This window comes from Sus scrofa, chromosome 1 (genome assembly GCF_054392235.1).
Source record: "Sus scrofa isolate SSC_HxYL_T2T_F1_AM1 chromosome 1, Sscrofa_HxYL_maternal_Yorkshire_Landrace_v2.0, whole genome shotgun sequence".
NCBI lineage: Eukaryota > Metazoa > Chordata > Mammalia > Artiodactyla > Suidae > Sus > Sus scrofa.
Window position 1 is genome coordinate 35,323,759 of NC_139383.1, and position 14,401 is coordinate 35,338,159.

Here is a 14,401-nt window from a genome sequence, read left to right on the forward strand (position 1 = left end):
TGCGAGGGTAAGAATTCAAGCTGTTCTGGAGCATGGCCTCTTATAATTAAGGCCTGGGTATGATCCTCAGTGTTTTCTGCTCTCTAGCTGCAGGAAGTAACAATCTGTGACCCACTGAATTTACCACTCTACCTTATGTTGGTGACTAATCACATTTAGCTTTTCACTGACTTTTTTTCAGTATGCCCACTGTCCCAGCAATAATGATATGATCCCATAATTCTTATAATTCTTATTTCTTCCAAATCTTTCGAATCCTAAGATATTTCACCTATCAATACATTCCATTTCACCAGTATCTCACTCCACTTCACCACTGGTAAAAATTCTAATAATTGCACTGCAAGTGATAGGATCTTTACTGCCACATGGCCAGCAGCGGGTCTGGCTCCAAAATAACATTTCTGAGTTTGTTTCCTATGTATACTCCTAGTACCAATTCTCTTAGGGTAGATTCCCCAGTAAACAGAATCCAAAACTCAAGGATGTGCAGGTAGGTTTTTCAGGGAGTGCTTTCACTGGGGAACAACACAAGTAAGGAATAAGGAAGGCAAAATGGGGCAGAGGATGAAACCAAACTGTGATTAGTTGCAACAGATACTTCACCCAATCCTACAGAGGTTTCTGAAACTTGGATAGTCCTTCAGAATTGTCTCAATTGAGTCAAGAGGATCAAGAACTTTGTACCACAACTTAGAATACTCATTACATTCAAGCAGCCCTTAAGGAAGTGTTTTAATATTGACTGAGGCAACTTCTTTCAACCAAAGATAATTTCTAGAGATAAACTGAACTGGAGCCATTGGCAGCAGAACTCCTAGCAGCTAAAAGAATGAATACTTCAGTTTTGAGCCCTTAACATTTATTTCAACTAAAGTGTTAGTAAAGCAATAATCAAAAGTATGAAACCAATACATATTTAGGCTTTAAGAAAAAGAAAATGTGCAGAAATATGTAATCTTGTAACATTTGTGTTATAAGAAATAAGTGGAAAGATAAAAGAACAGAAACACTAAGCCTTTGGGGCCAGCTCACCTTTAATGATTAATATTTCCCCTCCAGCTAAATTTGACTTTAAAGAAATCCCTGCCTACCATACTGGGTTTGAAGACCCAGAAAAGACAAGCACTGAGAATTTTATAATAATGCTATAATCAACTTTGGGCAGAGAAAAATTTTCAAAACTGTACCTCTGACATTAGGAGTTCTGGGTTCTTAAGGAAACACAAGGGAACTCATAATTTTATAACTACTTTTAAAAATTTTTGACAAGTTCTGTTTTGCCACTTGAGACATCTCTTTTACATAAAAATTAGAGGAAGCGTAGACTGCATCCAAAACACTTGGTTTCAAGTCCTGTCTGCAACCTCCTAACTGGATGACCAACAAGTTTTTTAATCTTTCTATGCCTCAGTTTCCTAGATATATGGGAATGATAATGAACCTCCCTAAAGGGTTGATAAGATTAAATAAGTTAAGAAAGGTATTTTGCAGCATCACTCAATGATTTTGGTTATTCTGTTGTTTTAAGCAGATGTTTGGTTATCCCTTCATACATAATCTTGATAATCTTAAGGCCTCTTAGCAGATTAGATATGCTGCATCTCTATTGTCTTCTGTTGGTCTTTACAGCAAATGGCTGTTACTGCAAATAGCTGTTAGAGCAGATGCAAACTGGTTGACTGAGGTTAACTGAGGAATCTGTGTCAAAAATAACCCATTTATGCCAGGACTGACATTATAAATCTAGACTGTTGGCATCAAAATAGGAAAGATTCCTAGTCCAGATATTGCCATATTTCAGTGTTTTTAGAGATCATGAGGATTATTTTTATATTCTTTTTAAATTATTTATTTTTGGAAATATTATGTCTATATTAAGTATGAGAGCTATCATTGTAACTTGTTTATAGAACAAGTCAGTCATTGTAGGATACAAGCGGGAAAGTTTAATTTTTCTTCACTATTGCTTTCAACCTGTTTGGTTTGATCTAGACTTCTTTATCCCTTGATGATATCTAGGGCAGACAGATCTCATAACTTCCTGAGAACTTTCAATTAAATCAAGTATATGTGTTATAAATTCCTAACAGACTACAACATGACTCAATCTTAATCCAGTTTTAAAAAGCAACTCCCTTCCTTATCCTAACTCACACTGACCGAGGGCTTGTGGTCCTCAATTAGTAGAAGGCCTATTCATTTATTCCTCCTCCTTAACTGACACAAAACAATCTGAAGCAGCACAGTGAAACAGAGAAGAGATTAGAACCAAAGTGTAAATTTTTACTTACTTTTTATTTCTTTGGTGCTGCGATTTTATTTCCTCTTGGCTGCTGCTGACAGGCTGTCAATGCCTTCTTTGGGAAAGAAATCCAAAAGTCAGCTTCTGCTGCCTTTCATTCCTTGGAGGAGTTGTGGAGACCTCCGCATTGCATGGTTTAATGCTATTGATGATGTCCTCTCTGGATGACATCTGGTCATACCCAACTCAGATCCTACACATGGTGGGTTTATTTCAAAGTCTCTCACTTTTGAATTTCTACTGCAATGAGTCCACCTTCATAAATGGGGACCTTCCACATGCATTCATCCTAGCTCTGTTACGGCAAACTGTTGGGAGTTGTGGCTGTTTATAGCTCGCTGTCTTCAGGCCCTGCAACAAGGGAATGCTTGAGTTAACTTCAGCATTATCCAGATAAGAGGTAGGTATCTGATTCTATACCCATGTATGCTCTCAAACCCCAGAGGACACAGGCTAAGCTACTGAGAATTCTCTCATTGCACCCCACCTTGGTGAAGCTCATCAAGCACGGGAGATGATCATCTCTGGATTCCTGTCTTGGGCAGCAAAGCTCTTGAAAAGGAAAAAGGAAGGAGTTCCCGTCGTGGCTCAGTGGTTAATGAATCGGACTAGAAACCATGAGGCTACGGGTTCAATCCCTGGCCTTGCTCAGTGGGTTAAGGATCCGGTGTTGCCGTGAGCTGTGGTGTAAGTGGCAGATGCAGCTCAGATCCCGCATTGCTGTGGCTCTGGCGTAGGCCTGCGGCTACAGCTCCTATTCGACCCCTAGCCTGCGAACCTCCATATGCCGTGGGTGCGGCCCTAGAAAAGGCAGAAAAAAAAAAAAAAGAAAAAAAAGGAGAAAGGAAGATGCAAAAAGCCTTTTCTTCACTCTCGTAATGACTATCTGAAAAGACAACTAGTTTACTTCCCAGAAACTCTTTCCAAATTTCTAATCTTCTCTTTATATATTTTAGATGTGGGTGCTGGTCTGATCATAGTAGAACTGTCAGATATACCTTCAAAAAAGTCCCTCAGAGATGTGTAGATTGACTCTTCTTTTGTCTGGGCTCCTATAATTTAAAATATTGGTGCTTTAGCCAAAAATCTAAGAGATCAAAAAAAAGTTCAACTAATCTCTGGGGGATGTTGGAAATTTTGCTTAATCTCTTTGTTCTTCATTTTTCTCATTTGCAAAACGGATAATGGTACCTACACAGAGAGATGCTATAAAATTTAAATAAGGTAATCTGTGTAAAATCTATGCTGTTTAGTACAGGGTTTTTTTGTTTGTTTGTTTGTTTTTTGTTTTTTTTTTCTTTTCTTTTTTTTGAAAAACAAAGCCAGTGGAAAAACCAAAAGGCAAAGCAAACCCAGCCCCCGGCATGGGAGGCATGGAGCTAGCAGGAGCTCCTCTTGCACTATGGGACGAGCGGTGTGTGCCAGCGGACACCATCTGTACCTACTTGATGCCCCAACGCCCCGCAACCTGGAAGAGGCCGGCACACTTTCCCCACGACGTGCTTCACCGTCCACTCGCGCAGCCCCTTGCCTAGGAGGGCGCAGCAGGCCTGGGTTAGGCTGTCGCGCCTCCGGATCTTGAAGATGCTGTCGCTGAACGCGGTCTCGATGGGATCGAGAAGCGAGACTCAACGTCCTGCTTTTGGCCAGCAACGGGATAGGGACATTGTCCAGCACCTCGCTCCGGACCATCTTCTCAAATACTCGTTTGGACTCAGTCTCTCTTCGTCTACAGACACTGATGCTGAGATTCTTTGCATGGTGCTTGTTCCACAAAGCCTTCAGCTCTTCCTGCCTGCCTAGGTCCCAGAAAGTAAGGCGAGCCTTTTCCCCGTCCACGGTGCCAGTGTTTACGCCCACGTGCTGGTGATTTGGAACAGACTCTTCCCCTTGGAGTTCTTGGTAAACCGGGTTGACTGCTCCAAGAAGGTCGTCCTCTAGGCACTGTCTAGATCCAGGATCAGGATGCAAGACTGATTCTTCTGAAATCTGTACTTGCACTGGCCTGACCACAGCGTGTATACCCTGCACCCTCCAGGCCCAGGAGCCCGCCGCACGCCAGGTCTGCTGACCCCGCGTTGACCCTGCGTTGACCCCACGCTGACCCCACGCTGACCACGGGCAGCGCCTGACGGGACGGAGACCGGCTCTAGCGCAGATCTTAGTACACTGTAAGAATTCATTTAGCGTTAAGCTACTCTTACATAATCTGGTATCTTTATTTAACAATATTTATCTATAAATACATGTTAATGGAGTGAATATTCATATACTTAATATATTTACTAAACACTTAACTGTCGCAGGCATTTTGAGAGGGATAATGAACAGATCAAGACAGCTGTCGTAAAGCTTACGTTCTAGTAGGGAAAGGCAAATAATAAACAATCGAGTAAGATTTAGAATGTGTTGGATTAAAAAAAAGCCAAGGAGAGTGGATCAGGAGTGTGGAGAAGTGCTACTATTTTAAGTGATGTAAGGACTCACTGATGCAGTGAGTGACATTTGAACAGAGATCTGAGGTAAGAATATTATTCAGCATGTTAGCAGAAAATGTGTTAATTAAATTCAGTATTAAAATCTCCAAAAGTATGATACTGTTTATAACTAAAACAGGTAACTAAGCCTTATGCCAGATGAAGAAAAAAATTACCTTAAGTGGAGTAGATTAATTTGGATTTTCATGAGGCAGTTTATACTATATATTAAAAATATGACTTAGTCCAGTTTGGAGATCTTCCTTTCTCTTGCCTTCTGATTTTTTTGTTTAAGGTCAGGCATGAGGGAATAGGAATTGTAACAGGCCTTTAGTGTGAGGTTCTGTGTTAATCTGGCTAGAAATTGGGCTGTGTTTAATGTTTGCTGTGCTGTGCCATTGGCTTCAGTGTTCTCTAATGTCCTTTTGTTTTGTTTCTCTATTGTTTTGGAGCTTCTCTAAAACCTCCTCCTTAGACAGAGTATGCACATTTCAGCTCTTTTGGGGATATCTATTGTTATTTGTTATACTGGAGTCCTTTTGGTGTGGTAGTAAGGTGTAGGGGAGGAAAAGTGGCTTATAATCTTAATCTCAGTCATTTAGTGGGCCTATGTCTGTGGGTTTTGACTTTCGTAAATGTTCTTTGCTTTCTCCCTTCTCCCTTAGGTGAATTAGGAAAGCTAGAGGGAGTTGGAGTTGAGTGAAGGCCCTTCCCTCTATCTAGGGTAAGGTGTTGGCAGAGTCTTTTCCCCAGGATAGTAGGCTTTTGTTATGGAGAATGCTCTAGATTCATTTCGGAATGGTTACTTGTCCTCCACCTGCAAGAGCCAGAATGGGATCTTTCATAGCTCTTCCCTGGAAACCTGGAGGGTTTCCAGAAGTAAAATGCATGAAAGTATAGGGACAAGATCTTTTTTTAAAAAAAAAATTATTGAAGCATAGATTATATAAAGATATGCACAAACCTAAGTGTGCAGTTCACTGAATTTTCACCAAGAGGAAATATCCATAGAACCAGCAACCTGATCAAGAAATAGACAACAACCCAGAACCCCACTAATCACCACTTCCAGTCATTATCCTTTCCAAGGTAATCATTTTCTTAACTTCTCAGAGCATAGATTAGTTTTGCCTATTTCTGAGCTTTATGCAAATGTAATAAAAAAGGAAATTTTGTATGTGTCCAGTTTTATTTCAATCAAGATATTGTTTGTAAGACTAAACTGTGCCATTGAATGTAGAACTAATTCATTCACCCTCATCACTGCATAACATTTCATTGTGTGAATATAATATCATTTATTCATTCATTCTGCTGTGATGAACATTTGAATTGTCTCCTGTTTTATCTATTAAGGACAGTGCTGCTATGTACTAGTGTACATACTTTTTTTTCATAAGCATGTGTAGTCATTTCTGCTAAGTGTATATCTAGGAGTGGAGACACATTTGTCACTTGTAGGTATTGAATGCCAAATTGATATTCAGAGCAGCTCTAACACTTTAAACATAGGAGAGTTCAAGCCACTCCACATGCTTACCAATAATGGTTATCAGTCCTTTTCAATTTAGCCATTTTTGTGGGTGTGATGTGAAAAGAATAGCTGATAAAATGTAAAACCTACATGTTAATTTTGAATACTGGCTGCATGGAAGTCTTGAATTCCCAGTTTTGTCTCTTCAGCATTTTAATATTTTTGCAAGTTCTCTGGGTTCTCTGCCTCTTTGCCTTTGCCCCTGACTAGATCCTTTGTCCAGAATCTTGTTCTCTCACTGTGCTCCAAAAGTTGGCAAATGCCCTGAGGGAAATGTGTTTTCCTTATCTCCTTTTTTTTTCTTTTTGTGACTTAAAACAATGGTCATCATATTATTATCTCTCACAGTTTCTGTGGGTAAAACATTTGGAAAGATTTAGCCCAGGATATTCCATGAAGTTCCAGTCAGTGATGTAGAGCTGAAGCAGAGGAATCTGGAACAGCTGGGGACTGGCTCTTCATGTAATCTTGGGGCCTATGTTGTCTTGCTTCATGTAGTTTATTTGGATTTGGACTCTACATGTGGTCTGACAGTTTGGGCTTCTTACAGCATGGTGGCCTAACGGTGGTTGGATTGCTTATGTGGTGGCTTTAGAACTTGAATTCTCAAGTTTTCTGATTCAACAGTTCCCCAAAACCTTCAAAATTATATGTGTGTGTGGTGTATAAACATATATATGTATGTATATATCATACATCATAAACAGAGGTAGAAATAGAAGTTCTTCTTGATGAGCTCTTATTTGTTCTTTGGAAAACTTGCAAAGGTTTCTGTGAAACAAAAAATGATTTTTACAGTTGTTTGCTTTGCTTGTATTTTAGAGAGAAAATTCTAGCCAATATAGTCTCTAAATGTTATTTCTCTTCCACAGGAGAATCAATATAGGATAAGCTCTTCTGAAATTTGTAGATTTCCAATTTAAAATAGAGTGTCATGAGTTCATGCTTAAAGCTTTTGGTATAAGCCACTTTCAGAAGTATTGAGGACAGCACTTACAATTCACAATATACATCGAATACTCTGTGGTGACTACAATTTAGTAAAAAGGCAGATGGATAAATGCGTTGACATCATTTTGCCATACACAAACACACCACTCAATGTATATCTGAAAGTGCTGAAAAGAGCAGTGCATAGTGTCATTTTATGAAATGTAAATAGTATATTTGCGTTGAGAATTGATGGGGAAAAAGAAGAAAGTAATCCACTGTAAATGTGTTTTAACCAGGAGACCAGGTTTTTTCTTAAAAAAAAAAAAAAGCAAAGACCATTAGTTAGTTGCCTTAGGATCACACACTCAAAGAAATAGTGAGTCAACAAAAAACTGAGATGAATCATCAGGAAGAAGAAAATGTTGAAAAACAGATACAGAATTATTTTGTTTCTTTTTTTTATTTTCCCAAATTATTTGGAATTTAAACAAAGTCTGCTCAGTCTACTCAATGAGTACAGAAATGTTCTGTAATTTTTTAAAAGAGCAAATGTTACTATAATAATGGTGCTATTATTGAACTTCTAACCCCAGCCATATTTAAGTTGCTAACAATTTAAAACATGTATTACTGCACAAATGAAACAAAATAATATGTTTCTAATTTCCAGAACCTAAACAAAAATGGATCAGATACTGAGAACAGAGATGTAGGAATTGTGTCCTTTTTTACTGATCTAAATGGAAACTATAGGAAGCATTTGTGTCAGTGATCTACAGGAGAATATTGTTCATTCTTTATGCCAGTGATGTGCATTTTTTTGTCCATCCAAAAATATCTCTGCTCTTTACAGAAGAAATATCTGATACTATTCTAGGCATACCTCATTTTATTGTGCTTTGCTTCATTCCACCTCACAGATAATTGTGCTTTTTAAAAACTGAAGGTGTGTGGCAACCCTATATTGAGCAAACCTTTTGACACCATTTTATCCAACAGCATTTTCTCGCTTTATGTCTCTGTGTAATTTTGGTGATTCTCCCAATATTTCAGAATTTTTCATCATCGTATTTGGTATGGTCATCTTTGATCATGATCTCTGATGTTATTATTGTAGTTGCTTTGGGGTACAATGTAGTACTCCCATGTAAATAAGACAGAAAACGTAGGAGTTCCTGTTGTGGCTCAGTGGGTTAGGAACGTGACATTGTGTCTGTGAGGAAATGGGTTTGATCCCTGGATTTGCTCAGTAGATTAAGAATCTGGCATTTTCATAAACTGAAATGTAGGTCACAGATATGCCTCAAATCCAGTGTTGCCGTGGCTGTGGTGTCGGTCTGCAGGTGCAGCTCTGATTTGATCCCTAGTCCATGAACTTATATATGCCACAGGTTCAGCTGTAAAAAGAGAAGGAAAAAAAAAGAAAACTTAATTGGTAAATGTCTATGTGTTCTGACTTCTCCACTGACTAGACGTTCCCTGTCTCTCTACTTTTCCTTGGGCCTTCCTAGTCCCTGAGAAACAGTGATTTTGAAATTAGGTCCATAAATAACCCTGCAATGGAATCTAGGTGTTCAAGTGAAGAGTCACATGCCTTTCATGTTAAATCAGAAATTTGAAGTGATTAAGCTTCGTGAGGAAGGCATATTGAAAGTTGAAATAAGCCAAAAGCCATGCCTCTTGCACCAATTAGCCATATTGTGAATGCAAAGGAAACATTTTTGAAGGAAGTTAAAATCACAACCCCAGAGGACATGTGAATGGTAAGAAAGCAAAATAGCATTATTGCTGATATAGAGAAAGTTCTATTGGTCTGGATAGAAGATCCAGTCAGACACCACATTCTCTTAGCCAAAGCCTAATTCAGAGAAAGGCCTAACTTTCTTTAAATCTGTGAATGCTGGGAGTTCCCGTCATGGTGCAGTGGTTAACGAATCCGACTAGGAACCATGAGGTTGTGGGTTCGATCCCTGCCCTTGCTCAGTTGGTTAACGATCCGGCGTTGCTGTGGCCCTGGTGTAGGCTAGTGGCTTCAGCTCCAATTAGACCCCTAGCCTGGGAACTTCCTTTTGCCACGGGAGCGGCCCAAGAAATGGCAAAAAGACACACACACACACACACACACACACGCACAAAAATCTGTGAATGCTGAGAGGTAAGGAAGCTGAAGAAGAAAAGTTTGAAGCTGGGAGTTCCCATCGTGGCTCAGCAGTAATGAACCCAACTAGTATCCATGAGGACGTGGATTCTTTCCCTGGCCTCTCTCAGTGGGTTAAGGATCCCGAGTTGCTGTGAGCTGTGGTTTAGGTCAAAGAAGTGGCTCAGTTCTGGTGTTGCTGTGGCTGTGGCGTAGGTCAGCAGCTACAGCTCGGATTTGACCCCTACCCTAGGAACTTCTATATGCCTTGGGTTTGGCCCAAAAACAAACAAAAATTTAAAAAAAAAAGAAAGAAAAGGAAAAAAAAAAAAAAGATTGGCGCTAATAGAGGTTGGTTCATGAGGTTTAAGAGAAAAAAAAAATCAAATAAACCCATCTCCATAACATAGAAGTGTAAGGTGAAACAGCAGGTGCTGATATAGGAGCTGCAGCAAGTTATCTAGTTATCCAGAAGATCTTAGTGAAGATGGCTACACTAAACAGACTTTCAACATAGACAAAACAGCCTTCTCTAGGAAGAAGATGCCATCTAGGACTTTTATAGCTAGAGTGGAGAAGTTAATTCGTGGCTTCAAAGCTTCAAAGGACAGATTGACTCTTTTGTTCAGGGCTAATACAGCTAGTAACTTTAAGCTAGTGTTCACATATCATTCTGAAAATCCTAGGGCCCTTGAGAATTATGCTAAATCTACTCTACCTTTGCTCTATAAATGAAACAGTAAAACCTAGATGAGCAGGAATCTGTTTACAACTTGGTTTTCTACATATTTGATTCCCACTGTGACGACTTACTGCTCAGAAAAAAGATTCCTTCCAAAATATTACTGCTCATTGACAATGTACCTGCTAACCCAAGAGCTCTGATGAAGATGTACAATGAGAATAATGTTATTTTCATGCCTGCTAACACAACATCCATTCTGAAGCCTATGGATTAAGGAGTTATTTTGACTTTTAAGTCTCATGACTTAATAAATACATTTCATAAGACTATAGCTTCATAAATAGTGATTCTTCTGATGGATCTGGGCAAAGTAAATTGAAAACCTGGAAAAGATTCACCATTCTAAATGTCATTAAGAATATCCGTGATTCATAGGATGAGGTCAAAATATCAACATTAACAGGAGTTGGGAAGAAGTTGATTCCAACCCTCATGAATGACTTGGAGAGGTTAAAGACTTCATTGGAGGAATTAAGTACAGATGTGTTGGGGATAACAAGAGAACTGGAATTGGAATTGGAGCCTGAAGATGTGCCTAAATTGCTTGCAATCTCATGATAAAACGAATGGATGAAGAGTTGCTTCTTATGGATGAACAAAGAAAGTGGTTTCCTGAGATGGAATCTACTCTTGGTGAATATGCTGTGAAGATTGTTGTAATGTCAATGGAGGATTTGGAATATTGTATAAATTTACTTGATAAAGCAGCAACAGGCTTTGTTTGAGAGGATTGACTCCATTTTGAAAGAAGTTTTACTATGGGTCAAATGCTATCAAATGGCATTGCAAGCTACATAGAAATTGTTCATGAAAGGAAAAGTCAATTGATGCAGCAAATTTATTGCTGTCTTATATTAAGAAATTGCCACAGCCACCCCCCTTCAGCCTTTAGCAGTCACCCCTCTGAGCAGTCAGCAGATGAAAAAACATTCAAGTAAGACCTTCTACCAGCAAAGATTACAATTTGCTGAAGGCTCAGATGATGGTTAGCATTTCTAAATTAAGGTATGTACATTTTTTAAGGTATAATTCTACTACACACTTAATAGACTACAGCGTAGTATAAACATGACTTTTATATATACTGGGAAACCAAGGAAAAATTGAGTGACTCACTTTTTTGAGACATTTGCTTTATTGTGGTAGTCTGGAAATAAACCCACAATATCTCTTTTTTTTTCTGCACCTAATTAGGTGAAGAGTATCCTACTTTGAGGTGGGTGGCCAAAAGCACAAAGATCAAAGAGATGTCGAGAGTTCCCTTCCTGGCTCAGAGGTTAAAGAACCCCACTAGGATCCAAGAGGACACAGATTCAATCCCTGGCCTTACTCACTGGGTTAAGGATTCAGCATTGCCGTGAGCTGTGGTGTAGGTCGCAGATGAGACTTGGATCCCATGTTGATGTGGCTGTGGTGTAGGCTGGCAGCTATAGCTCCGCTTCGACCCCTAGCCTGGGAACCTCCATATGCTGCAGGTGCGGCCCTAAAAAAAAACAAAAAACAAAAACAAAAGATCAAAGAGATGTCAGAGACTCTCTCTTCCTCTTACATGTTCATGAATCCTTATGTGCTTAGCACTGGCCAGATTTGCCAGTACTATTCACTCCCAGATCTCAGAGCTGGTACCAGCCCCCATCGTATGCCCTGAGACTAGAGAATGCTCTTTACTCACCACCTTGTTGTTTGTGATGCTCAGCACTCTGCTGGACCATTAGGCCTGAGAATTGGTGGCAGAATTGTAGGAGTGGGCTGGAGGGAGTGAATGCTTCCTCCTGTTGTCCAGGATAGATGGGCCTTCAAAGAGAGACTCTCCCTCTTGTTCCTTCAGTGTAGTAGCAGAGAAGTTCAAAACTAAAACTATTTTGGGCTCCAAGGCTACAGCTGCTTTTGATATAATGAAACGTTATCACTGCATAATAAAGTATCTATGGTGAAAAACAGGTAATATTAACAATAAGGATTTATTATATTGTTATTTAAGCTTAGTTTGTACAATAGACATGGAATGGATACTCTTATTAACTATTTTACAGGCGAGAAAACAAGGCACAGAGAAGTTAAATAAATTACATAAGATCACAAAAAGCAGAATTGTTCACAGTAAATAAATACCATCACTGATGGCTAAGTTCATAGAGGTATAGTTGGATTATTCTACTTCTCTTGCTGTGCTGATGGCTCTTTGTGTAGATTTCTGGCCTGGGCAGAGGGGATCATTCTACTCCTTCAGAGATACTATGTGAAGAGAGCGCCATGAAAAAGCTGACCGGGGTTGTCAGGGCTACAGTTCTTGAGATGCATTTTCTTCCCCAGAGTGTTGGTCTATTCTGAATCAGTTCCCCTTCCAATTTTTTTCAGCTCAGAGATACATAATTTTGTTTTTTTCTTTCCCTCTACTCCAACCCACTGCTTCTGTCTCTTGTGGTAATTTTATCTCAGGGGCTCCATTTTCTTTCCCTGTGACTAAATCTTAGGCCTCCTCTTGTTCTCTATAAAAGGTTTCGCTAGGTTTTTGATTTTCCCACTGAACTGGAATTCTGAAGATATCACATAATGGTGATGATAAAGAGGATGATAAGGAAGACCACTTTGAATCAAATTCTGGCTCATAATATGTAATATTCCAGATATCTTAATATCAGTCAATTCTGTGTGTTTAGATCTTATCATGAATAAAAGAGTAGTCACAATATTTACCTAAGGCTTAGTTTTAGAGAAGTGGATTTGAAGTTTCTTCTGGTTGTAGAAGAAAGATGATTGTTAATTTCTAAGTTGCCAAACAGCCACACAGAATTCTTGCTGCTTCAGATTTTATGTGCACACCATTTGCTAAACGTTTTCTTGCTGTGCAAATTTTATCTCTGAAGAGCTTCTAAGAACCCTTGACTGCTGTTTTGATTCCACAAGCATTTTTTTGAGAGTCCATATATGCTATATATAGTGTTGGGAGAACCACACATGAGTTATACAAAGTCCTTTTCTCCAAGGAGCATTTTTGATGTATTCGGGTAACAATCTCTTGGTCTAAGGGTGGGAGATATCTAATACAAGAACGTGTTCCTTCCCTTGGTAAATTTCTTCTAACAGATGAAGACAGAAATAGCAAAAGGCTATGGAATTGCCTTTGTGGCTCAGTGGGTTAAGAACTCACCATAGTGTCCTTGAGGATGCAGATTCAATCCCAGGCCTTGATAAGTGGGTTAAGGATCTGGCGTTGCCACAAACTGCAGTGTAGGTAGCAGATGCGGCTTGGATCCAGCATTGCTGTGGCTCTGGCTGTGGTGTAAGCAAGCAGCTGCAGCTCCAATTCATTTCATAGCCTGGGAACTTCCACATGCTGCAGGTGTGGCCCTAAAAGAAAAAAAAGTCTGGAAAAAAAGAAAAGATTGGATTTCTGATATTCAATAGTTAGTAAAAAAGCTAAAATGTTTCAGATTTATCCACTAAAACTATAAAAAGGCATTGCCAGATAATTATGAGACACCCAGTTAAATTTGTATTTCAGATAACAATGAATATTAATTTTTATCTGCTAAATCTGGCAACCTTAGTAAATCAAGAATTTGTATTAATTTCTGTTTATGATAATTTTTTTTTTTCAAGAAGGAATGACATAGTAGAAAAGGAATGAGGATTGGAATTAGCTAGATGTGGATTAAAGCATGTCTGTCAGTTTCTTGCTAAGTGACAGTGTGAATGTAATTTGTCTCTGAACCTCAGTTTTTTCTCAAGAAATGGTAACAATTATGATCAAGTGTTGTTGAATGGCTCATTAGTAATATATAAAAATGACCAGCTTATAGTAAGAACTGTATTATTTTTATTTGCCAGGGGTAGTGATTATAATAATAACAATAACAGCTAACATTTATTCAACATTGTGTGCCAAGGACTCTACATGTATTAACTCTTTATCCTCACTGCAACATCTTATGGTAGATAAACAATATTTTTTTTTCTTGTTTTAAAGATTATACAAATGAAGCCATAAAAATCACACAGCTAATTTATGTTCAAAACAGGATTAAACACTATGCCTAGAATGTGTTTTCTCAATACACCATTTAGAAACAGTGATTTTAGACAGACTGTGTAACTTACAGCAACACAGATATTGATGGCCGTTAAAGTTCAGAGATTCTCAAAAGAACTTTATCATGAGAGGCAGAAGCCTAACTATGGACTCCTCATACCAAGGGCCAGCAGAATTGACTTGGGAGAGTTATTGTCTTTTCATTACATATTGGGATGGAGATGCTTGCAACTGCAA

At 38.9% G+C, this 14,401-nt stretch overlaps 2 protein-coding genes across 4 annotated transcripts in view; one reads left to right on the forward strand and one right to left on the reverse strand.

Annotated features, from left to right (window-relative positions):
* LOC100157627 (uncharacterized) overlaps positions 1-4,847 on the reverse strand; it is a 38,813-nt gene extending 33,966 nt beyond the window's left edge. The window contains exons 1-3 of the mRNA XM_085012970.1: positions 4,793-4,847; positions 3,751-4,521; positions 2,295-2,656 (exon numbers count right to left, since the gene is read on the reverse strand). Coding sequence (XP_084869096.1) covers positions 2,634-2,656; positions 3,751-4,521; positions 4,793-4,847 — 849 coding nt within the window. The 3' untranslated portion in view covers positions 2,295-2,633. The remainder of the gene's footprint in view (positions 1-2,294; positions 2,657-3,750; positions 4,522-4,792) is intronic.
* The window catches only part of THEMIS (thymocyte selection associated), a 225,843-nt gene continuing 215,861 nt past the window's right edge, over positions 4,420-14,401 (forward strand). The window contains exon 1 of one of the 3 annotated variants that reach the window (XM_084956926.1): positions 4,420-4,476. The gene's annotated coding sequence lies outside the window, so the exon portion shown is untranslated. Of the gene's footprint in view, positions 4,828-14,401 lie in introns of all 3 variants that reach the window. The other 2 variants (XM_084956918.1, XM_084956915.1) reach the window with 2 other exon arrangements.